Here is a 24,027-nt window from a genome sequence, read left to right as displayed (position 1 = left end):
TTTCCGTTTTTTTTTCTTAAATCTTTCATAGACGATTCAGATGTTACCCCTAACCTAACCTACCCTGCTGGAACCACTGAGAGAACTGGTTCTACAGGTACTCTAATAATCTATGATGAGGTCTGATAAAGACCTCATCATCATGATACATCTGAAGAATGCAGGTGATGAGTCACAATAACGTGGCTAAAGTAAGTTGACCAGACCACACACTAGAAGGTGAAGGGACGACGACGTTTCGGTCCGTCCTGGACCATTCTCAAGTCGATTGTCTTGATCGACTTGAGAATGGTCCAGGACGTACCGAAACGTCGTCGTCCCTTCACCTTCTAGTGTATGGTCTGGTCAAACTGAAGAATGTACAGTTGACCAGACCACACACTAAAAGGTGAAGGGACGGCGACGTTTCGGTCCGTCCTGGACCATTCTCAGGTCGATTGAAGAATGTACAGATTTTCGAGATGATCCAACATCTTGCTTCCTCAGTGGCTCTGTGGGTCACTTGGCCTTCGTTGGAATCCTTGATATTCCTCCTCTTATGTCCTTTCTTTCTCATGATTTACTGTGAATATATATCTCTTGAAAGAGAGCATTCTCTGTAACTAGCTGACATTGTAATTATAAGGTATGATCTTATCTTGAGGTTATCTTGAGATGATTTCGGGGCTTTAGTGTCCCCGCGGCCCGGTCCTCGACCAGGCCTCCACCCCCCACCTATCCACTTGATGTATAGATAAAATTGTTAATGTAATAATCTCCGTTGGGGTCTGATAAAGACCTTTCGTGCATTCTGCAATCCTTTTTTGCGCTACGGCTCACAGGATTTAATTAGTTCATTAAACTTTTCAAAAGAAAAGTTTGAATTAGTTAATCTATGCTGCAATATGATCATATAAACGAATATCAACCTGAGTTCCTGAGCATAGTATTACTTAGACTTGTAACTTTTCCGCTATTGTGTTTTAACCAGTAAAAAATCCAAAATCTAGGGACAAAAATCGCCGTTGTGGAAAATAGTAGCGACTCGCGAAATATTTTGGTCCTACTAAACCCAAAATAGAAAACTGTCCCATTTTCTCTTTTGGGTCTTCTTGGTAGGCTAGGAGAGAGCACTTTAGTACGACTATTTCTTAACATTGGGAAACCATATAGGAGGACGGTCTGGCTCATGATGAACTAAATTAACTCTTCAAAACTACTTATTCTGTGTAACTTCTTAAGCAGCTCTATCTTCTATTACCTTTCTCTCCTCTCTATTCTTGTCTTTTTCTTTACTATATTTTTAATTTTCTATCTCTCAACACAGCTAGTTCAATCCACAGTTTTAATGGCAGTGATTATATGTCCTGTGAGTTTTTTGAGCCCAAAATGAATTTCTATAATTAGAGACATAGTCTAGCTTTAAAATATCAAGTTTATGACACAAATTTAAAGTTTTAAATAAAGCTCGGTGGGTAAGGAAATACATAATTTATATTTGAGCTAAATATATGTGTTCTACGTGTATATTTTTTTTACAGATATATAATTTCTTTTATTGGAACTGGTGCTATCTTTCGTGATCCGTTGGACGTGGTCCCTGGAGTCACGTTGGACGTGATACTGTCCCTGGTGTCTCGTTGGACGTGATAATGTCCCTGGTGTCTTCGTTGGACGTGATATTGTCCCTGGTCGCCGACGTTCAGGCTTGGTGCTGAACCTGGCGTCTACATCTTGGCGTTCAGGCGTGCTCACCACGTGAGGAAGGAACGTTCAGAAAGTGAGGGCGAAGGAAGGAAGGAATTTTCAAGGGTGAAAGCGCCAAGCCATTACTACTATATAGCACTTGGAAGAGGTCAGGATAAGGATTTGGGATGGAAAGGGGGGGGGAGGAAGGGTGCCCAACCACTTAGACCATCAGGGATTGAACGCCGACCTGCAGGCATTCAACTAGATAGCGGTGCTCAACGGGGTCAATCCAGGCACAGGTCGAGGTAGGCGACGAGTGACAGAGGAAGGCCAAGAGAGGAGGTGGCCTGAGGGAGTGTCCACGCCCTGCGCAGCGCCGTGCGCACACTGTACCTCGCCCAGTGCTTCAGGGGCGGCGGACCCCCCAGCAGCCCGTCTTGCAGAAGGCGCAGGTGGATAATTTCCGGGTCTCTATCCACCCGCCGCGCCCCTACAGCCCGCAGCAGGAGGCGTAGCACCGCCAGGGCCTCCGGCGGGTACTGGATAGGGTGCTGGAGGCGGCATGAACAAAGCTGTTCTAGGTACAGCTGTTTAGGAGACAGCTGCTCTCGGAACAACTGCTCTGGACAAGAACATGGCGGCATCTGTCCAATGACGGCCCGGGCGTGGCTAGACAGACGCCGCAGCACTAGCAGGAACGGACAAAATTGGCCGCCGAGGAAAGGTGTGGCGCCGTTCTGCAGAAGCAGCAAAACAGCATCTTCGTCAGTGGCCTGGACAGCCATGTAGAGCGGCGAGGCGCCCTGAAGTGAAGGCAGCGGGGCGTCGACGAGCGGTACCGGAAGGACCCCTCGTTCTAGGCAGCAACAGTCGTGTGGATCGCGCGTGGTTCATGAAAAACTGAAGACGATGTCGGGCCTCCTCGGGCGTGTCCGTATCGCAGCGCCAGGAGCTGAGAAGGTGAGACACCTTGGGTCCTAGCACAGCCGGGGTCACCAGGCGGTCCAGCCCGCCTTCACAGCGGTGCAGCGCCCGCAGGAGACGAGTCACAGCCTGGGAGTCCCGCACCTCTTGCTCCACAGCCACAGACGCCGTCACGTACAAAATGTTGTGGAATTTCCCCAGTTTACAGACTCCACCGTTGGTAGTCAAGATGGTGGCTGTGGTACTCTAGCGTGGCGTCGATGAGGACAGCAGCTGCTCCAGCCGGGTCACAGGAAGCCTCCAGCATAGGAGTGAAAGCCGCCACTAACTCGTCTCGTCGTTTTCGGGAGTTCAAACAGTCTCTGGCACATCCAGCAAGAAGAGTTTCCAGCATTTTGGCGTTTACTGTAAGGCCGTTCCCGGCTCCAGCAGCGGCCAGAACGACGGGCCACAGGCGCTGGAAGAAAGGGCGCGTCCTCGCCTTTCTTGGGGCCCCAACCCAGCACGAGTCCTCGGGCGTCTGCCAGAGTTCTCTGAGCCATCACTGCACTCTTTTAGACCACAAAACGCCGAATAACTAAAACAAATCCCTGGTTAATACGCCAATTTGTTCATCAGGTATCGCTGTTACAAAAATAATATGAAACAAAATTTCATAGGAATAAAAGCCCCCTCAAAAAAAGATAATTAGTTTAATAATATATATCGTCTAGACTTTTAGATTTAAAAGCCATCACTTGGTAAATATGTACCTGAATGATTACAGTATTGATTATCCAGAAGACAAGCCATACAAATGCACCGAGAGCTGCAGAAATTTGTTCCGTCTCTCGGCCGTGTTGAACGAAGGTATTCTAACCTTAACAAAGAGAGTCTACCTTGGTTTGATAATAATTCATGAGTATCGATCCATTACAGAACACTTTACCACAGAAAATATTACAAAATTACCTCACAGAAGCCGACACAAGTCTCTGTCCACCTCTCCTGACACAAAGTTGCAATTTCCTACTAAATTTTGTCCAAGAATTTATAGCCCGTTATTGTTTGTATGAAATTTTGTAACAACCAAGAATTTCATGGATGGGCAATAACAGCTATTATAATAAAAATTATATATAAAGGCAATAGAGCTAAAATCCAAGCTGCTAAAAAAATCCAAGCTGCTAAAAAAATCCAAGCTGCTAGAAAAGTATATTAACTTATTACAAGTGTACAAGAAAGTGTAGCCTATTCCACCGGGTGTTAGGCGAACAGCGGCTTATCTACCCATAAGAAACTAGTTATAATTATATTGTTGTGTCTAGTTATAATTATACCAACAATATACAGTTCACTGCCTTTTCATTTTCTTCTTAAGCACTTGTATGCAGTTTCGAATTCTGTATAGAGTTTCTGATCCTTTTGTGGGTGTTTCAAAAAGTGTTTTTTATTATTATTTTAATTCTTATGAACATTATAATACAGAAAAGGATCTTTAGTTAGGGCATTTCTATGGACATTCTGTATATATATAAATCGTTTCTCCTTTTTCTAGTGCCATATTGATAAAGTAATTAGATCACCATATCAAAGAATCTCAGTTTGGCCCTGTTAATCACAGGGAAGTTCCGTTCATGATAGACACATTCTTTGTTGTGTATATATTTAGTGTTTAGATGATTTTGTCCAGAAACACTTAAAAAAAAAGATCAGTTTAATGGTGGTGATGATGGGGGTAGAGGCGTCGTCACGGGGACTTCGACACAATCTCCGAGGAAGAACTGTTAGTTTAGGAGCACGGTAGTCAATGTAAGTACAGTAGAGCCACTGTAGTGATATAGCACCACTGAAGTGTTGTAGAGCCTCTGTAGACTCACTGTAGTGCAGCTGTAGTGCTGTGGCACTTGTGTTCTGTTGGTTACTGCAGTGTGAAGGGCGTTGACACACACACACACCATGGGTCAAGCCCTTCAGGTGCAAACCTTCCCTCCCTCCCTACTCCCCCCCCCCCAAAGCTACCCTCCCTCCCTAACACCTTACCTTCATCCCCCTCCCTCCAAGCAGCTCTTTCAAGGTTAATCAGGTCTTTTAATGGGCTACAGAACTTAATATGTTTAATTAAGTTAAATTCCAATTCCTGCGGTATGGAAAAAAACGAGAATATAAAAATGGAATAAACCACGTATAAAACGTAGTCAAATCACACTATAGAACGAAAGAGCAATATAAAACATTTGGAAATAATCATGTCGGAAAACCTTACTTTTAAAGAACAGAATAAAGTCGCTGTCATAACTGCAAGAAAAAGATAGGATTGAAAATAAGAACTATTAAACCAGGGTTGCCATGCCAATGACAATATTCTTCAAGTGCTCTCTAGAGTGGAATATTGTTGCATAGTATAATCCCCATTTAAATGAACAAATCCACAAGGGCCGTGATGAGGGTTCGAACCTGCTTCCGAGAGGATCCCAGACGACATGGTCAAAAGAATTGACCTATTGACATAGCTCGAGTGCATGGGGGAATTGTGTAAAACCCTGGTTTATGTCCCAGAGAGACTGCAGGATCCGTGTAAGGTCAGTAGATCTCCCGGTTGCAATTCTTTTAACCATGTCGTGGCATAGTCGATTAAGGCGCGTCTGGGATGCTCTCAGACGTAGATTCGAACCCTCATCACGGCCCTTGTGGATTTGTTCATTTTGATGCATCATGCTATTGTGATTTCTGTGTGTAATCTCCATTCAAAGCTGGAGAAGTTGGGAATGTTCAAAGGTCGTTTACTGCTAGAATTTACCTACTTAAAATTATCTGTTAGATTAAGGGCCTGCCCGAAACGCTGCGTGTACTAGTGGCTTTACAAGATTGTCAATACTATGCTATGTATCCTCACAAACCCAATGTACCTTCTTGTATATAAATAAATAAATAAATAAATAAATAAATAAATAAATAAATAAATGCTAGAATTCACTCAAAAACACTTCTAAATTATTGGATCTGCTTAAAATTTTAAAGTATTCTCTAGGGTACAGACGGGTGAGATATATAATAATTTACTCTTGGAAAATATTAGAGAGACTGGTTACAAATCTGCACACGGAAATAACACTCCATGAGGGGCGCTATTGTTTGATTCCCGACCCTCGTTCACGAATCCCAACAGAAATGGTTAGGTTCGTTTCCTTTCACCTAATACTTCTGTTCACCTAGCAGTAAGCCACAACAATTGTTAGTCAACTGTTGTGAAGTTGCATCCGGTGAAGAGTCAACCAGAAGCTGCCTCAAAGTATCACTTTGTTGTGTACTAATAAATACTAGAACCAAAAACATTAATAGATCAAACCAAAAACGAAACATGAATTACCATTTGAGTTCATTACAGTGGTGACTGGAGTGAGCTGTTGAACAGTTGTAGCTGTTCACTCCAGCCACAGCTGGAGTGAACACTTGTACAGCTGTAGCTGGAGTGAACACTTGTACAGCTGTGGCTGGAGTGAACACATGTACAGCTGTAGCTGGAGTGAACACATGTACAGCTGTAGCTGGAGTGAACACATGTACAGCTGTAGTGAACGCGTGTACAGCTGTAGCTGGAGTGAACACGTGTACAGTTGTAGCTGGAGTGAACACGTGTACAGCTGTAGCTGGAGTGAACACGTGTACAGCTGTAGCTGGAGTGAACACGTGTACAGTTGTAGCTGGAGTGAACACGTGTACAGCTGGAGTGAACACGTGTACAGCTGGAGTGAACACGTGTACAGCTGTAGCTGGAGTGAACACGTGTACAGCTGTAGCTGGAGTGAACACGTGTACAGCTGTAGCTGGAGTGAACACATGTACAGCTGTAGCTGGAGTGAACACATGTACAGCTGTAGCTGGAGTGAACACGTGTACAGCTGTAGCTGGAGTGAACACTTGTACAGCTGTAGCTGGAGTGAACACATGTACAGCTGTAGCTGGAGTGAACACGTGTACAGCTGTGGCTGGAGTGAACACGTGTACAGCTGTAGCTGGAGTGAACACATGTACAGTTGTAGTGAACACGTGTACAGCTGTAGCTGTAGTAAACAAACATGTGTGCAACCATAGAAAATGTTAGAATAAGTATTGTCTCGATAGTAAACTAATCTAAATTGTGAGACACACGGCCTGCCGGCGCAAGAGCCTAGTGACAATCTAGTACCCGACTAGAGTACAGTCACTAAACTCTGGCGGTACACCGAGAAATGATGTACACCTCCTCGTGAATACATCGTAACAACGATACAGTTCCCTAAAACATGCCGATACAACACCTGTATACCTAAGTACTGCATTTTTGTTAAGAGTTTTATCATTAAGTGCCGAAAATTTCCCAATAAAGTGGAACAATACTTGTATTTTTAATTCATATATTTTTATTGTTATTAGTATAATTCATGATATTATTATTATTATTATTATAGGAAAGAGGCGAGAAAGGAAGTCTAATCGTGAGTCTGGCAGCGGGGCGTAGCGAGAGCGCTGCCGGGAGGAGCATCACAGCTTGAGCCTTGAGCGGTTAGTGAAAAAGTCGTCACTGTAGCGAGTGAGAGGTCCGCCCTCCTCTCTTCTCTCTCTCTCTCTCTCCCGTGGCTGACTTACTCTCAGTCACCTTAAGAACAAGGTACTAGATTGATTGTGTCACACTGGCTTACCGAAAACACCAGTTTGTAGTAACTGAAATCTTGTGCCAGTGGGTGCTCGTGTTCTCACATATTTCGCTATTGTTCTCAAGTCCATCAGTCGATATTACTGCATTATTATGGTTTGATAAACTTTTTTTTTTAGTTAATTTATTATGTACCTCCATATTGAGCCTGTGTGAGGGAAAGGTTACAGACACATGCAATGGAATTGAAATACAAAATATGTTTCGAGGTAATTGCAGGGTTTGTGTCAAGGCACTATTTACTCAGGGTATATAAGACTCGTATGGTGACCCCCCAAGATGCCCAAACGCAGTGGGTACGAGTTTTGATTAGCTAATTATGGACCCCATTCATACCCATCCTGCGGGTGAGTTGTACAGTGGTTTCAGTGTCAATGTCTCACACACACACACCCACACACACACACACACACACACACACACACACACACACACACACACACACACACACACACACACACACACACACACAGGTGTAAACTGAGTGCCCAAATGAGCTACAGAGATATTAGCAAGAATATTTTTAGTGTCAGAGTGGTTGACAAATGGAATGCACTAGGCAGTGATGTGGTGGAGGCTGACTCCATACACAGTTTCAAATGTAGATATGATAGAGCCCAGTAGGCTCAGGAATCTGTACACCTGTTGATTGACAGTTGAGAGGCGGGACCAAAGAGACAAAGCTCAACCCCCGCAAGCACAATTAAGTGAGTACACACACAAACATATATTATATATATATATATATATATATATATATATATATATATATATATATATATATATATATATATATATATATATATATATATATATATATATATATATATATATATAATTCTCAACTTCTTGAGAATGAAAACTGCTTTGTCAAAAGAGAGTTTTTATCACGATCTTTAGATTAAATACTGTATAACCATGAGCGATGCTGAGAGTCACTGAGAGTCACTGTGAGTCTGAGAGTCACTAAGAGTCTGAGAGTCACACTCTCTAGCAGCTTCCCTGGATCACAGTACGTCCAGAGCTTAGTGTCATTGATTTTGTGATTGTTGTCGCCGGAGGAGGCTAGTTTATTGTGCACCCCATACCCATCCTGTGAGCGTTAGCGCAAAAAGCATTACAGAGGGCACAAAAGGTCTTTATCAGACTGCAACTTAGATTATTACATAGACAATTTCATCTATCCTTCACACCTTATAACTATACTGTCAGCTAGTTACAGAGAATGTTCTATTTCAAGAGCTATATATTAACAGTAAGGCATTATACATTAATGGTAGGTTTTATCGCAAATACATAATTGTTTGAGCAATGGAGCTATTACAGAGTCATAGGGGAGCTGTTGTTAGTCTTCACAATACACTACTTGTTTCTTAATCTCATATGTCGTTTATCTACTGGAAGCGAAATATAGATACAGTGCAAGGATTTCAGGTATTTTACCCTTGGTAATAAGATAGGTTGCCATATCATACAGAGTGAGCTTAGATTTATCTTTAAATGGCTCAATTTTACTAAAATCCATGATATAGTGTTCGAGTGTGTGTCCCTGTCTATGTCCACACACTTTACACTTTACTTCATCTAGATCCCTATACAAGCCGAACTGCCAGAGATACTTGTAGCCAAGTCTTATTCGAGCTTGTGACAACATCTGTTAGTCTACTGACTTTGTTACTTGCCCCATACACATGTTTTACTTCACACATTTCATTGTGATGAACAATGGACCTGCTAGTTCCAGTTTGCACTGTTCTACTTTATTCAAATCCATCCAGGAGTGCTCGTCTAATGACACTTTTAAGGGACCTATTTGATAACTCAAGATTCCGTTCAATACTGTCTTTATTTACTGCAGCCTTAGCAAAGGCGTCAACTTTGTCATGTTCCTGCAGGCCAATGTGAGAAGCAATCCACAACATTTTTATATTTATCCTCTTGTTAAATATGCTTATATATCTATGTCTAGCCTTCTGAGACAAGCACGTTATTACTTGATTGTAAACTGTTTATTGCTAGTAGTGAGGAAAGGGAGTCGGAAATAATTAAGCTGTCTACTTCAGTGTTGTCAATAATTTCGAGTGCTACCAGTATTGCTACCAACTCGGCTTGCATTGTGGACTGCCCAGTAACTAATTCTTATATTCCTTTGAATTGTGCTGCCATCGGACTGATGAGCAATAACAGCAATTCCTGCCCTCCCTGTAGCTGTATTGAGTGATCCGTCAGTGTATATGGTCTGTGCTATGTTGTTTTCAGCTTGTATATTGTGAATGTGTTCTGTGGTGCTTAATTTAGCAGCAAGGTGAGCATGAGGGTTGCTTGTGATTAGTTTCTTGGTGGGGTATGCAGGGGTCAGGATGTCTAAAGGTACTATCTGCCAGGGTGGAAAGGAAGTGCTGTACTCTTTCATCTGTATATACATCGTGCAGTCCCATCATTTTAATGTGAGTGGCTGTTCTTTGAATCCGTTTAGACAGAAGTGATCCATAATGACAGAAGTCCTGGACATAGGTGTCATAACAAAATTCCAGAGGCAGTGATTCTGATGTAACTTGCAGGCGATGAGTCACATTAATGTGGCTAAAGTAAGTTGACCAGGACCACACACTAGAAGGTCAAGGGACGACGACGTTTCGGTCCGTCCTGGACCTCGAATTGAAAATGGTCCAGGACGGACCGAAACGTCGTCGTCCCTTCACCTTCTAGTGTGTGGTCTGGTCAACTGATGTAACTTTTTATATCTTGCTCAAAGTCTCTCCCTACTGATGTTGTGTCTGGTCTCCACGACACATTGATGTGCTTATCGTGTCAATGTGTTGCTCTCTACACAACCTGTCCTCCTACAAAGAACGTCGTTTTTCGATCGTATGCGTTCCCTAAGGGCAAAAATTGTTGAACTAGAAAAATAGGAAGCGGCTGGCGAAATTGACCTACTGTCCCGTTTTCTGTTTTGGGTCCTCTGGTAGGGTAGGAGAGACCACTTTAAACTGACCAGTTTTCTTGAAACGTTGGCAAACCTTAGGAGGACGGGCTGCTAAGCTTCAGGATTTTCTGACTGATGTTTTTCATTTTCCTATTATTATTTTTGGGGTTTTAAGAGAAGTTATTGATACTAAAAGTGGATTTTTTCATTGTTTTTTTATAAAATAAATTATCAATGATCATTGCTGGTGATTTTATCACTAATTTCTTTAACTATTATTATTATTGTTCAGAATTATCGCTATTGGGATTGAATAATTAACTTTTTTACGGTATATTGTGACCAGCCCAGGCGTGAGTAACGTGAGTGACCAGCCCAGGACGTGAGTAACGTGAGTGACCAGCCCAGACGTGAGTAACGTGAGTGACCCCCCAAAAAAAAAACATTAGAAAATATGACCTTTTCAATTAACGATAAAAACCAAACAGAATGCAGAAATATATTGAACAAAAAGTAACACAAAAGGCCAACCAAAAGAACAGAATAATACCAGAACGAAGAACAAATAGAAATAGGCAATACTGAGACAGTCCAAGACTCAGACGCGAGAACTCTGGCTTGATATAAACAAGGATTACGGGTTATTCATGCCCGTGCCACCTCTTGTGGTGACTAAAGCTTCATCAATCAATCATCGTAAACAATGAGGAACTTAAAGTGAGACGCTATACCCAGCGCTCAGGTAAGTTGCTTCACCGGAGAGAGAGAGAGAGAGAGAGAGAGAGAGAGAGAGAGAGAGAGAGAGAGAGAGAGAGAGAGAGAGAGAGAGAGAGAGAGAGAGAGAGAGAGAGAGAGAGAGAGAACTGCAGATAAATATATAGAGATATATTACCGTATTGGGTAGAGGCAAACGAGAGACTATACTGTCTAGAGACAAGCGAGAGACTATACTGTCTAGAGACAAGCGAGAGACTATACTGTCTAGAGACAAGCGAGAGACTATACTGTCTAGAGACAAGCGAGAGACTATACTGTCTAGAGACAAGCGAGAGACTATACTGTCTAGAGACAAGCGAGAGACTATACTGTCTAGAGACAAGCGAGAGACTATACTGTCTAGAGGCAAGCGAGAGACTATACTGTCTAGAGACAAGCGAGAGACTATACTGTCTAGAGACAAGCGAGAGACTATACTGTCTAGAGACAAGCGAGAGACTATACTGTCTAGAGACAAGCGAGATATTACCGTATTGGGTAGAGGCAAGCGAGAGACTATACTGTCTAGAGACAAGCGAGAGACCATACTGTCTAGAGACAAGCGAGAGACTATACTGTCTAGAGACAAGCGAGAGACTATACTGTCTAGAGACAAGCGAGAGACTATACTGTCTAGAGACAAGCGAGAGACTATACTGTCTAGAGACAAGCGAGAGACTATACTGATTAAAGACTCAACAGTATTAGCTGACATAATTTACCCCTAAAGCTCGCGTAACCAGTGTTGGTTATAAGACCAACTAAGACCGTATTTGGTCACCCAAACATTGCCTGAGACCATTGTGGTGCTCCACACTTGGTTCAGCTGTTTGGATCTTGTAAACTTGGCTCTAATTCCACTGCCTATATTTTTTTTGTATTTTTTTGTATTCGCGATTTATATTTTATATATATTGCATTTGGATTTTTGTTTTATTTTTATATATTTCAATAATATATTTTTCAATATATATATATATATTTCATATATATATATATATATATATATATATATATATATATATATATATATATATATATATATATATATATATATATATTAATATATATATATTTCAATAATATAGTTTTCTACCCAATATATAGTTAGTGGGCGAATTGGACTGTTTATATTATAACAATTTTGTTGCAATGTTGAGTAATTCAACCTTCTAAATTTCTAAGTATTTACGAGGTTCCGGTTAATTATTCGCTGTGAATGGGAGCCGGTCGGCCGAGCGGACAGCACGCTGGGCTTGTGATCCTGTGGTCCCGTGTTCGATCCCAGGCGCCGGTGAGAAACATTGGGCAGAGTTTCTTTCACCCTATGCCCCTGTTACCTAGCAGTAAAATAGGTACCTGGGTGTTAGTCAGCTGTCACGGGCTGCTTCCTGGGGGTGGAGACCTGGTCGAGGACCGGGCCGCGGGGACACTAAAGCCCCGAAATCATCTCAAGAGAACCTCAAGATTTCACAAAAGAAATCTTCAGGCATTGTATTTAAACTTTCTGTATATCTATATCAGTAAGAAAATATACTTTCTTTACCATTGAAAATAATGCCACAAACTCCGTGATAAATCCCAACCAGGACGCGATGTATAATACAGCTGTATTTGAGTGAAGAAACTCCTGATGCTCGCACAGGTAAGGGGCCTGACGGCTGAGTGGACATCGCTCGGATTCATAGTCGTGGGGATCGATCCCCGGCGATGGCGGAAACAAATGGGCAGTGTTTTTTTTCACCCTGATGGGTTTGTTCACCTAGCAGTAAGATAGGTACCTAGGAGTTAGACAGCTGCTTCCTGGGGATGTGTGTGTGTGTGTATGTGTAAAAAACAACAAAAATCAGTTATATAGTTGAGAGGCGGGCCTAAAGAGCCAGAGCCCAACCCCTGCAAGCACAACATGGTGAGTATACACTGTTGACGCAAGAACGCCCGGTAATCCATTATCATCCGAGCCTGAATCCTCCGCCAGCATTATAAAACCTCGTCTCTAAAGTATACTCGCTAGGATGATGATAAAGGTAATATCAACAGTGACGTAGAATGGTGAAAGTCGCGGGTTTTAACAGCTTGTGTTGGTTAAGGTTAGTTAAGCTGGCGCGCGCTTGAGTGTGTCGAACTTTTATCCACGCGGCGGCCAGTAGCGACCAGGGGACAAGAGCCTGCATTGATAGAGAGCGTGGAGGGGACACGTTCTTCTCCTTCAGTACAGTAGTTCACTCTTGAGAGCTGTGTTCCTGGTGGGCGTGCGTGGTGAGAAGCTCTTGTAATTCTCAGTGGGTGATACCTTGCTTCTCTCTCTCTCTCTCTCTCTCTCTCTCTCTCTCTCTCTCTCTCTCTCTCTCTCTCTCTCTCTCTCTCTCTCTCTCTCTCTCTCTCTCTCTCTCTCTCTCTCTTACTCTTTTATCCCCAACTTTACCTGCCCGAATCTTCTCCACGATTTTTTCCTGTTTTCTTCAAGCCGCCTTTTCTCCTCCGCGCACATTTCTCTCTCCGTCTCCGCCCTCTCCACCCACCGCCCTCACAGAGGCCCCAACACAGAGGTCCCAAAGGAGTGAGGGTGCGGGAATGCATTCATTGTTGCCTCCTAGCCCCTTACGTGACTCCCGCCAGGAGAGAGAGAGAGAGAGAGAGAGAGAGAGAGAGAGAGAGAGAGAGAGAGAGAGAGAGAGAGAGAGAGAGAGAGAGAGAGAGAGAGAGAGAGAGAGAGTCAAGTTAATTAACACTGAATCAGTAGCATTGAATAGGTGTTATATAACAATTATATAGCCTTGTTCTTAACTTTTGGGACATTTTAGTAAGCAGTGAAACAGTCCTGTACCCTACAGTGGAGTACCAAAGTACCCGGTTGATGAATGGTGACAGACAGATTTATTTATGTACGTGTCACGTGCCATAAGCTTGTTAACAAGGGGGCAGAATAGTCGAGTTGTTAAGCTTCAGTGAACTTCAGTGAGGGTGTTGCTAGCGTGGGCTTCAGACTCAGGGGTCTTGGTGTGAGGTGGCAGTTCTGCCTGGGTCTTGAAGATGGAAAAATATACCATCAATATGCATTGTTTCAGCTTACCTGTTGGGTTTCAAGTCCTCTCAACCTCTGGAGAGGTTAACGGGCTGAGGATAGCTTGAGCTACCTCATCCCTTTGTGTGTATTTTGCTTCAATAAACGTATTTCAATTTCATTTTCAATTTCTGGAGGAGGTTAGAATGCCAGTTACTCTAGCTTACTAACCATCCAGTAGGTATTCTTTGGCTCAGTACTAAAGTAAACTTTTAGTGTATAATATACACCGATATGCTGGGTACATCTTTCGGTGAATCGCTGTTTAAGTCTGGGTGTATTAACAGCGGAAGATAGTTTTCAATAGTTTTCTGAATAACCATTAAGAATACTTTAGTCTAGAACATGACCCAGGATTAAAGTAAACTTTCATTGTATATATATACTGTGAAGCGGTATACAGCTCTCAGTATACTCTTGGGGTGAATGTGTGTGTGGCTCCTATTTATCATAGACTCTTCAGTGTTGTCTTAGTCTGACCTCTCTACTAACCAGGACTTTCTGTTCATTTACATAATTTGTTTTCCCAGAAATTCAATATTTATGGCCGTCTTATGAGTATATTTTTCCAGTCTTAGAAACCAACATTTACCAGCAATGAATGAACTGCATTTATCTGTATTCAGTTCATTCTGTGGGTCCATTTCAGGCGTGTTGTTCAGGTTCTGCTATCAGCAAGTTTACTGATGTTGCTGTTGACCCAAGGGAAATGATTCAAGGTCACGTGATGGCTCAGGCTTAGTGCTGACGAACCTGCCACAACGTGCACACCCAAGCAACCTACCTAACCTAATCCAACCAATGTATAGAAATCGTGGATATATGTGAGTCGTTGCTTTTCAGAGTAATTTTGTACATTAGAGGTAATAACGTATGGAAATAAACCTATTAGTTGAGAGGAGGAGTTACAAGTCTATAGAGACACGATACTATATTGTGATAGGAAACTACATATTCAAAACGTCAAAGTAATGCTATTTATATTGAAATAACAAATGATATATCCGTCAAATATGTCAAATAGAGGTCTTTGACGCCAGCTTTGAACTCTATCTCGTGTGTGTGTGTGTGTGAGTGTAGAGTGCGAAGAAATATACCCCATTTTTTTCCACTTTAGTCAAGATAGGTGAAAGATGTTTGTTTAGATTTGCAGTATTGGGTTCCTCTGGGCACGTCAACAAACACTTCTCCACTTCGCTTTGTAGTAGTTCAATGCCAAGGTCTCGCGAATACTTCCTCAAGTTATTTTCATCTCAGTAAATATCAATGCAACTATTGACGTATTTTGTGTTAATTTTAGGGGTCTAATTTCATTAGTTCCTCCGTCACTTCTCCTGCATGCTCTTTGCTGACCCTCCGTCTTATTTCCTGCATGTTGGGCGTTCTAAAACAAGTGTTTTTTTGCGGTGAATTAATTTCGCGTTTGCGTTTATTTATGATTTCTTTTATATTCATTCTGGACTACTCGTTCCATCTTCGCTAATGCTCTCTGGCATTCTTTGTACGGTTTCCTGGATTCAATTCGAGAGAGAGAGAGAGAGAGAGAGAGAGAGAGAGAGAGAGAGAGAGAGAGAGAGAGAGAGAGAGAGAGAGAGAGAGAGAGAGAGAGAGAGAGAGAGGAGAGAGGAGAGAGAGAGAGAGAGAGAGAGAGAGAGAGAGAGAGAGAGAGAGAGAGAGAGAGAGAGAGAGAGAGAGAGAGAGAGAGAGAGAGAGAGAGAGAGAGAGAGACAGTGTTTTAAGCGTCAGCCAAACACCATTCAAGTGACTTGACTTTGGGGGATGTTCGGCCTCTCTTTTGTCTAAACCTCTTTATTATTTATGACTCTACAAGGATACACAAGCTCTCTCTCCCCTTCTCTCTCTCTCTCTCTCTCTCTCTCTCTCTCTCTCTCTCTCTCTCTCTCTCTCTCTCTCTCTCTCTCTCTCTCTCTCTCTCTCTCTCTCCCTCTCTCTCTCCCTCTCACGAACGACATCCGCTCCCCACCTCGGCAAATGCATACACATCTCTCTCAGGCAGACAAGTACTCATCTAAAAAGTTCCGTAAACTTTTCTTATTTGGGCTCCCCAATAGCTCGGTCGATAGAGCTTCACACAGGTGGGGTTCACGGGTTCGAGTCTCTTAGAACCCGGGTGAATGGAAGTACTCACCTCTACTGGACAATCATTCGTCTCATTCAGACCAACGAGGATTCACCTGGCTTGGATTCACATTCACTTTACTCATACTCGAGTACTTCTGACTCACATGCTTACTCACGGACACCACACTATAAGGAGTTTACCTTTGTGTACACCGTCATACTTGCGACAATACTCCCCATTCTTATAGAAGTATACACAACATATATACACCTGTGAACCACACTTATAAAGCATACACACCACACTTAAATAAGTACCTATATATATATATATATATATATATATATATTATATATATATATATATATATATATATATATATATATATATATATATATATATATATATATATATATATATATATATACACCCACTTAAAGGAGTACAGTTGTTGTTGTTGTTTTAGATTTAGTTACTCAGGACGAAATATCCATGTAGCACGGGCTATGGTGATCCCGTAAAAGGAGTACATATACACCACACTTAAATATATATACACTTTCGCAACTCCTTTGCTATATCCAAATCTAACCAATAACCTTTTTTTTTTAAATCAAATTGTGTGTTTTTTAATCTATTGTTGAAAATTTTGTTTTTTTCCTAAAATCTATTTTAATTCCTACTTTAAGATAACAAGCAAGTCTTGGAAGGATGCTGATATCGTGAATAATATATAGGAACCTTGGAATATTTTGGGAATATCCAGGAACTTCGGAATGATCTGTGAATGATAACCGGGAACTTTGAAATGGTCTGTGAATGATAACCGGGAACTTTGGAATGGTCTGTGAATGATAACCGGGAACTTTGGAATGGTCTGTGAATGATAACCGGGAACTTTGGAATGGTCTGTGAATGATAACCGGGAACTTTAGAATGGTCTGTGAATGATATCCGGGCACTTGGGAATAGTCTGACAGCTGAGTGGACAGTTCTTTGGATTCATTAGTCCTGAGGTTCCGGGTTCGATCCCCGGCGGAGGCGGAAAGAAATGAGCAGAATTTCATTCACCCTGATGTGCTTGTTCACCTAGCAGTAAGTAGGAACCAGGGAGTTAGACAGCTGCTACGGGCTGCTTCCTGGGGGGGGAGTGTAAAAAAAAAAAAAGAGGCCTGGTCGAGGACCGGGCCGCGTGGATGCTAAGCCCCCCGAAATCATCTCAAGATAACCTCAAGAAGATAGTCTGTATGCAGACGAGGAGTCACAATAACGTGGCTGAAGTATGTTGACCAAACCACACACTAGAAAGTGAAGGGACGACGACGTATCGGTCCGTCCTGGACCATTCTCAAGTCGATTGTCACAATCATCACCCTCGACTTGAAAATGATCCAGGACGGACCGAAACGTCGTCGTCCCTTCACCTTCTAGTGTGTGGTCTGGTCAACAAGATAGTCTGTGATACTGACAATTGTATGCAGACTTCCAGATCTTGACATGTTCATTTAATAGTTACTTACGTTGTTCTATAGATAACAGATAATTTTCTATAGATAATTTCTATAGATATAGATAATCAGTTATTTATTTATAACCCCTTTGACAATGGCTCTCGTTCATTTATATAAGTCTTCCCCTCGTATCCGCCTCTCTTGAGAGGAGCTCCTCAAGGCTCTTGGTCTATTTTCGGAACGGAAGACTCCTGATGAACAGATCTACAAGTGACGAGGATTCGAACCTACGTCCAAGAGGATCCCAAACGCTGCCTTAATCGACTGAGTGAATCGCCTTAATCGGCCCTTGTGAATTTGTTCATTTGATGCATCACGCTATTGTGATTTCTGTGTGTGTAAAGACTCCTGAGGCTTAAGCTATCTATCTATCTCAGAGTCTATTTTATAAGTGACTGTTTCTTAAGTATAAGTCCCCTTACAAGTGATGGACACCTATGTATCCGGCTTGTTCTCTTGATTTGGTCTTTGTAGGAGGACAGGTTGTAGGAGGACAGGTTGTATGAGGACAGGTTGTAGGAGGACAGGCTGTAGGAGGACAGGTTGTAGGAGGACAGGTTGTAGGAGGCCAGATTGTAGGAGGACAGGTTGTAGCAGGACAGGTTGTTGGAGGACAGGTTGTAGGAGGACAGATTGTAGGAGGACAGGTTGTAGGAGGACAGGTTATAGGAGGACAGGTTGTAGGAGGACAGATTGTAGGAGGACAGGTTGTAGAAGGACAGGTTATAGGAGGACAGGTTGTAGGAGGACAGGTTGTAGGAGGTCAGGTTGTAGGTAGACAGGTTGAAAGACAGGCTGTAGGAGGACAGGTTGTAGGAGGTCAGGTTGTAAGTAGACAGGTTGTAGGAGGACAGGCTGTAGAGAACAGGTTGTAGGAGGACAGGTTGTAGGAGGACAGGTTTTAGGAGGACAGGTTGTAAGAGGACAGGTTGTAAGAGGACAGGTTGTAGGAGGACAGGTTGTAGGAGGACAGGTTGTAGCAGGACAGGCTGTAGGAGGACAGGTTATAGGAGGACAGGTTGTAGGAGGACAGGCTGTAGGAGGATAGGTTGTAGGACCGGCTGTAGGAGGACAGGTTGTAGGACCGGCAGTAGGAGGACAGGTTGTAGGACCGGCTGTAGGAGGACAGGTTGTAGGACCGGCTGTAGGACAGGTTGTAGGACCGGCTGTAGGAGGACAGGTTGTAGGACCGGCTGTAGGAGGACAGGTTGTAGGACCGGCTGTAGGAGGACAGGTTGTAGGACCGGTTGTAGGAGGACAGGTTGTAGGACCGGCTGTAGGAGGACAGGTTGTAGGACCGGCTGTAGGAGGACATGTTGTAGGACCGGCTGTAGGAGGACAGGTTGTAGGACCGGCTGTAGGAGGACAGGTTGTAGGACCGGCTGTAGGAGGACAGGTTGTAGGACCGGCTGTAGGAGGACAGGTTGTAGGACCGGTTGTAGGAGGACATGTTGTAGGACCGGCTGTAGGAGGACAGGTTGTAGGACCGGCTGTAGGAGGACAGGTTGTAGGACCGGCTGTAGGAGGACAGGTTGTAGGACCGGTTGTAGGAGGACATGTTGTAGGACCGGCTGTAGGAGGACAGGTTGTAGGACCGGCTGTAGGAGGACCGGCTGTAGGAGGACAGGTTGTAGGAGGACTGGCTGTAGGAGGACCGGCTGTAGGAGGACAGGCTGTAGGAGGACAGGTTGTAGGAGGACAGGTTGTAGGACCGGTTGTAGGAGGACATGTTGTAGGACCGGCTGTAGGAGGACAGGTTGTAGGACCGGCTGTAGGAGGACCGGCTGTAGGAGGACAGGTTGTAGGAGGACCGGCTGTAGGAGGATCGGCTGTAGGAGGACCGGCTGTAGGAGGATCGGCTGTAGGAGGACATACTGTAGGAGGACCGGCTGTAGGAGGACAGGTTGTAGGACTGGCTGTAGGAGGACAGGTTGTAGGAGGACAGGTTGTAGGACTGGCTGTAGGAGGACAGGTTGTAGGACTGGCTGTAGGAGGACAGGTTGTAGGACTGGCTGTAGGAGGACAGGTTGGTGAGTGTGTGTGTTGAGCTGGTAACTTGTATATGGCGTCACCTTGCTCTTGTCAAACACGTTTTCATTGGTCTGGCTTCCTCTCCAATTACTTTATAGTGGGTGCTCCCGCCACACCGCTCTAAATCTTACCTTTCCCAGTGGGCTCGACGATCTTATCTTTCCCCAGTATGCTCGAGGATCTTATCTTTTACCAGTATGGTCAACGATCTTATCTTTCCCAGTATGCTCGAAGGTCGTATCTTTCCCAGTATGCTCGACGATCTTATCTTTCCCAGTGGGCTCAACGATCTTATCTTTCCAAGTATGCTCGAGGATCTTATCGGTCAACGATCTTATCTTTCCCAGTATGCTCGACGATCTTATCTTTTCCCAGTATGCTCAAAGGTCGTATCTTTCCCAGTGTGCTCGACGATCTTATGTTTCCTAGTATGGTCAACGATCTAATCTTTCCCCAGTATGCTCAACGGTCGTATCTTTCCCAGTATGGTCAACGGTCTTATCATTCCCAGTATGGTCGATGATCTTATGTTTCCCAGTATGGTCAACGATCTTATCTTTCCCAGTATGGTCAACGATCTTATCTTTCCCAGTATGGTCAACGATCTTATCTTTCCCAGTATGGTCAACGATCTTATGTTTCCCAGTATGGTCAATGATCTTATCTTTCCCAGTATGGTCAACGATCTTATCTTTCCCAGTATGGTCAATGATCTTATCTTTTCAAGTATGCTCAACGATTTTATCTTTCCCAGTGTGCTCGACGATCTTATGTTTCCTAGTATGGTCAACGATCTTATCTTTCCCAGTATGGTCAACGAGCTTGCCTTCCCAGGATTTTACGAATAAATCATTCAAAATTTGTGCTTGCGGGGGTTGAGCTTCTGGCTCTTTGGTCCCGCCTCTCAACTGTCAATCAACTGGTGTACAGGTTTCTGAGCCTATTGGGCTCTATTATATATCTACACTTGAAACTGTGTATGGAGTCAGCCTCCACCACATCACTTCCTAATGCATTCCATTTATCAACCACTCTGACACTAAAAAAGTTCTTTCTAACATCTCTATGGCTCATTTGGGCGCTCAGTTTCCACCTGTGTCCCCTAGTGCGTGTGCCCCTTGTGTTAAATAGACTGTCTTTATTTACCCTATCAATTCCCTTGAGAATCTTGAATGTGGTGATCATGTCCCCCCCTAACTCTTCTGTCTTCCAGCGAAGACAGTGTGTGTGTGAGAGAGAGAGAGAGAGAGAGAGAGAGAGAGAGAGAGAGAGAGAGAGAGAGAGAGAGAGAGAGAGAGAGAGAGAGAGAGAGAGGGAGAGGGAGAGAGAGAGAGAGAGAGAGAGAGAGAGAGAGAGAGAGAGAGAGAGAGAGAGAGAGAGAGAGAGAGAGAGAGAGAGAGAGAGAGAGAGAGAGAGAGAGAGAGAGAGAGAGAGAGAGAGAGAGAGAGAGAGAGAGAGAGAGAGAGAGAGAGAGAGAGAGAGAGAGAGAGAGAGAGGGAGAGAGAGAGAGAGAGAGAGAGAGAGAGAGAGAGAGAGAGAGAGAGAGAGAGAGAGAGAGAGAGAGAGAGAGAGAGAGAGAGAGAGAGAGAGAGAGAGAGAGAGAGAGAGAGAGAGAGAGAGAGAGAGAGAGAGAGAGAGAGAGAGAGACAGAGAGAGAGAGAGAGAGAGAGAGAGAGAGAGAGAGAGAGAGAGAGAGAGAGAGAGAGAGAGAGAGAGAGAGAGAGAGAGAGAGAGAGAGAAAGAGAGAGAGAGTTTCACAGTCGTTTAGATAGCGACTGTAGGTCACTGTGGGTCACCGCCTCAGTTGTCATACTGCAATATTCATACTTAAGGCTGACAGGCGATCGCTCCTTTCTCGACACCTGTTATCTTACAGTCTGTATGATATCAGGTATCGTATAGTGTACAATACCTGTTATCCTATTGTCTATACGACGCCTGGTAGGCTAGAACATGTGTAAAACCTGCTATCCTACAGCCTGTGCAACACCTGATATCCTACAGCCGGTGCAACACCTGCTATCCTACAGACGGTGCAACACCTGCTATCCTACAGCCTGTGCAACACCTGATATCATACAGCCTGTGTAACACCTGTTATCCTACAGTATATAATATGCTTTTCCCTAACCTGTTTCCATGTTATGATAACCTTCTATCTTGCAGACCCAGTACCATACCGCTATAGCCTGTTATCCTACTATCTCTTAGTCATCTGGCCCGTCTCGTCTAGTCCATTATACTGCCGTACAAAAACTGATATCTTATCACCTTCTACTCGCTATCCCTTCATATCTACCTTGCTCTTCCCACCCATTAATTATCCAAATCAACGAACACTGACAAACATTGAGACTATGGAATTGAACTCGGGTCCGCAACTATCCGTCTAGGAAGTCGATGGAACCGAAGTCGATGCCGTTGTTCGATTTCGTTATGCCGTTGTTCGATTTCGTTGTGCCGTTGTTCGATTCCGTTGTGCCGTTGTTCGATTCCGTTGTGCTGTTGTTCGATTTCGTTGTGCCGTTGTTCGATTCCGTTGTGCCGTTGTTCGATTTCGTTGTGCCGTTGTTCGATTTCGTTGTGCCGTTGTTCGATTTCGCTGTGCCGTTGTTCGATTTCGCTGTGCCGTTGTTCGATTTCGTTGTGCCGTTGTTCGATTTCGGTGTGCCGTTGTTCGATTTCGTTGTGCCGTTGTTCGATTTCGTTGTGCATTGATACATTTGTCAGCCGAACACCTGGGTATTGAGCCAAAGGCGAACACAGTGCTTACGTTAGATGTGAAGCAGGTTCCCTGTGTTATGACAGGTAGTAAATACTATGGGAGAAGTGGGTGGATGTTACGGGCATACTCCATCTACGGGCATACACAAGGGGGTATGGGGCTACGAGCATACTTCATATATACTTCATATATTATACCTGATAGTATAATATATGAAGTATATATATATATATACATATATATATATATATATATATATATATGTATATATATATATATATATATATATATATATATATATATATATATATATATATATATATATATATATATATATATATAGAGTAAAGGGTATAGAATGTCTTTAGGGTGAGATTACCTTGAGGTAAGGCTCGACCTTGACGCCTGAAAGTTGTTTCGTGGATTAATGTGGCCAAGACCCGGTCTCTGACCAGGCCTCCTGTTTGGTGGTCTGGTCAACCAAGCTGTTAGATGCCGCTGCTCGCAGTCTGACATGAAATTACAACAAGTTTGATCATTTGGGAAGTGATTATCATATTTTGAACACCGACGGGGTGTTTAGTCATTGTGTCTCCTTGAGGCTACCTTGAGGTGCTTCCGGGGCTTAGTGTCCCCGCGGCCCGGTCGTCGACCAGGCCTCCTCGGGCGTGGACGCAACCCCGGGTACCACAAGGTGTAGAATTTGCTTGAAAAACTAATCCGCTACTATTGTTTCGCTGTGGTTAACCCGGCTTGTGTACCTAACACCTGGCAACTCATTCTACACCGTCACCCGGGCAGCGCCCTGTGTTTTTTCACACTCTGATCCCACCTTTTCCACCCCACCCCCCCTTCCACACTCCCCTTCCATACCCCTCTTCCACACCCCCTCCCACCATGTCTACCCCACACCACAACTGGTCTCGTCTCTCAATGAATAGTGACGAAGGAGCGTTTTGTTGTTTATTCATTGTCATGAACGAGATACGTTGATGAAAAGTATGAAGGATGAAGTAGTTTGTATGTTCGTATATTTATGGTGAGAGAGGAAATAGTCTTGTGTGATGTTCCCCACCCCATGTGTACTTCACAACTTCTGTCCTACATACTTCTCTCAGTGCTTTGTGTAGGACTGTTCACCTTATCTTTAATTACGTATCATTAGCCCTAACTAATTTTCTTACTGCTATTATTATTATTATCATGAGTATTAGTAGTATTTTCATTATCATATAATGAGGTGTAAGCTTAGTGTTGAAAGTAATCTGGTAATTCATATTTCGCAGGATATACAAGGAAGAATAACTGAAGACCTCTGCTACCCACTACCACCCACCTAAGGATTACCCAACTTCCACCACCACTATCACCCACCTAGCCACCACCACTACCACCCACCTAGCCACCACCACTACCCACTGCCTCACCACTGTGGTGCATGCTAAGGGGGTCCACTTACAATGCTGTTCTCACCCGCGCCACTGTTTCCTGTGGTTGGTCCACCTGAAGCAAAGCAAGAAGTTCTCAATCAACTTCGTGTACCCTCAGAGTTTCGCCTACCCCAATGGCAGCCACCACCACTGCAGCTGCTGCGTCTACTACAGTAGGAGCTTGATGGTACTCGAACCCCTGTCTCACCGATGCTTGTGTCGATTTCACCAGCC

At 43.6% G+C, this 24,027-nt stretch overlaps 2 protein-coding genes and 1 long non-coding RNA gene across 4 annotated transcripts; 1 reads left to right on the top strand and 2 right to left on the bottom strand.

Annotated features, from left to right (window-relative positions):
• Nucleotides 1-1,932: 1,932 nt before the first annotated feature.
• Nucleotides 1,933-3,435, bottom strand: stops (SOCS domain-containing protein stops). Its single transcript, XM_045737338.2, is given in 4 exon segments — nucleotides 1,933-2,525; nucleotides 2,527-2,814; nucleotides 2,816-3,052; nucleotides 3,054-3,435. Coding segments are annotated over 4 exon segments (1,179 nt in total). The 5' UTR covers nucleotides 3,135-3,435; the 3' UTR covers nucleotides 1,933-1,952.
• A 2,502-nt stretch (nucleotides 3,436-5,937) lies between these two features.
• LOC123756188 (splicing factor 3A subunit 2-like) lies at nucleotides 5,938-6,893 on the bottom strand. The gene is made up of 2 exons (XM_069305615.1): nucleotides 6,881-6,893; nucleotides 5,938-6,635 (listed from the first exon to the last, which is right to left on the bottom strand). The coding sequence occupies exons 1-2, from the start codon at nucleotides 6,891-6,893 to the stop codon at nucleotides 5,938-5,940; spliced, it is 711 nt and encodes a 236-aa protein (XP_069161716.1).
• A 219-nt stretch (nucleotides 6,894-7,112) lies between these two features.
• On the top strand, nucleotides 7,113-24,007 carry LOC138349770 (uncharacterized). 2 transcript variants are annotated; one of them, XR_011222957.1, is made up of 3 exons: nucleotides 7,113-7,222; nucleotides 10,540-10,935; nucleotides 23,650-24,007. It is a non-coding gene; the product is annotated as an uncharacterized lncRNA (long non-coding RNA). The 2 variants fall into 2 exon arrangements; XR_011222958.1 differs by having other exon boundaries at nucleotides 7,114-7,222; nucleotides 10,486-10,935.
• The last annotated feature ends 20 nt before the right edge of the window (nucleotides 24,008-24,027 follow it).

This window comes from Procambarus clarkii, chromosome 55 (assembly GCF_040958095.1).
Source record: "Procambarus clarkii isolate CNS0578487 chromosome 55, FALCON_Pclarkii_2.0, whole genome shotgun sequence".
Taxonomy (NCBI): Eukaryota; Metazoa; Arthropoda; class Malacostraca; order Decapoda; family Cambaridae; genus Procambarus; species Procambarus clarkii.
Note: the sequence above shows the minus strand (reverse complement) of the source record. Positions and strands in the feature narration are given on the sequence as shown.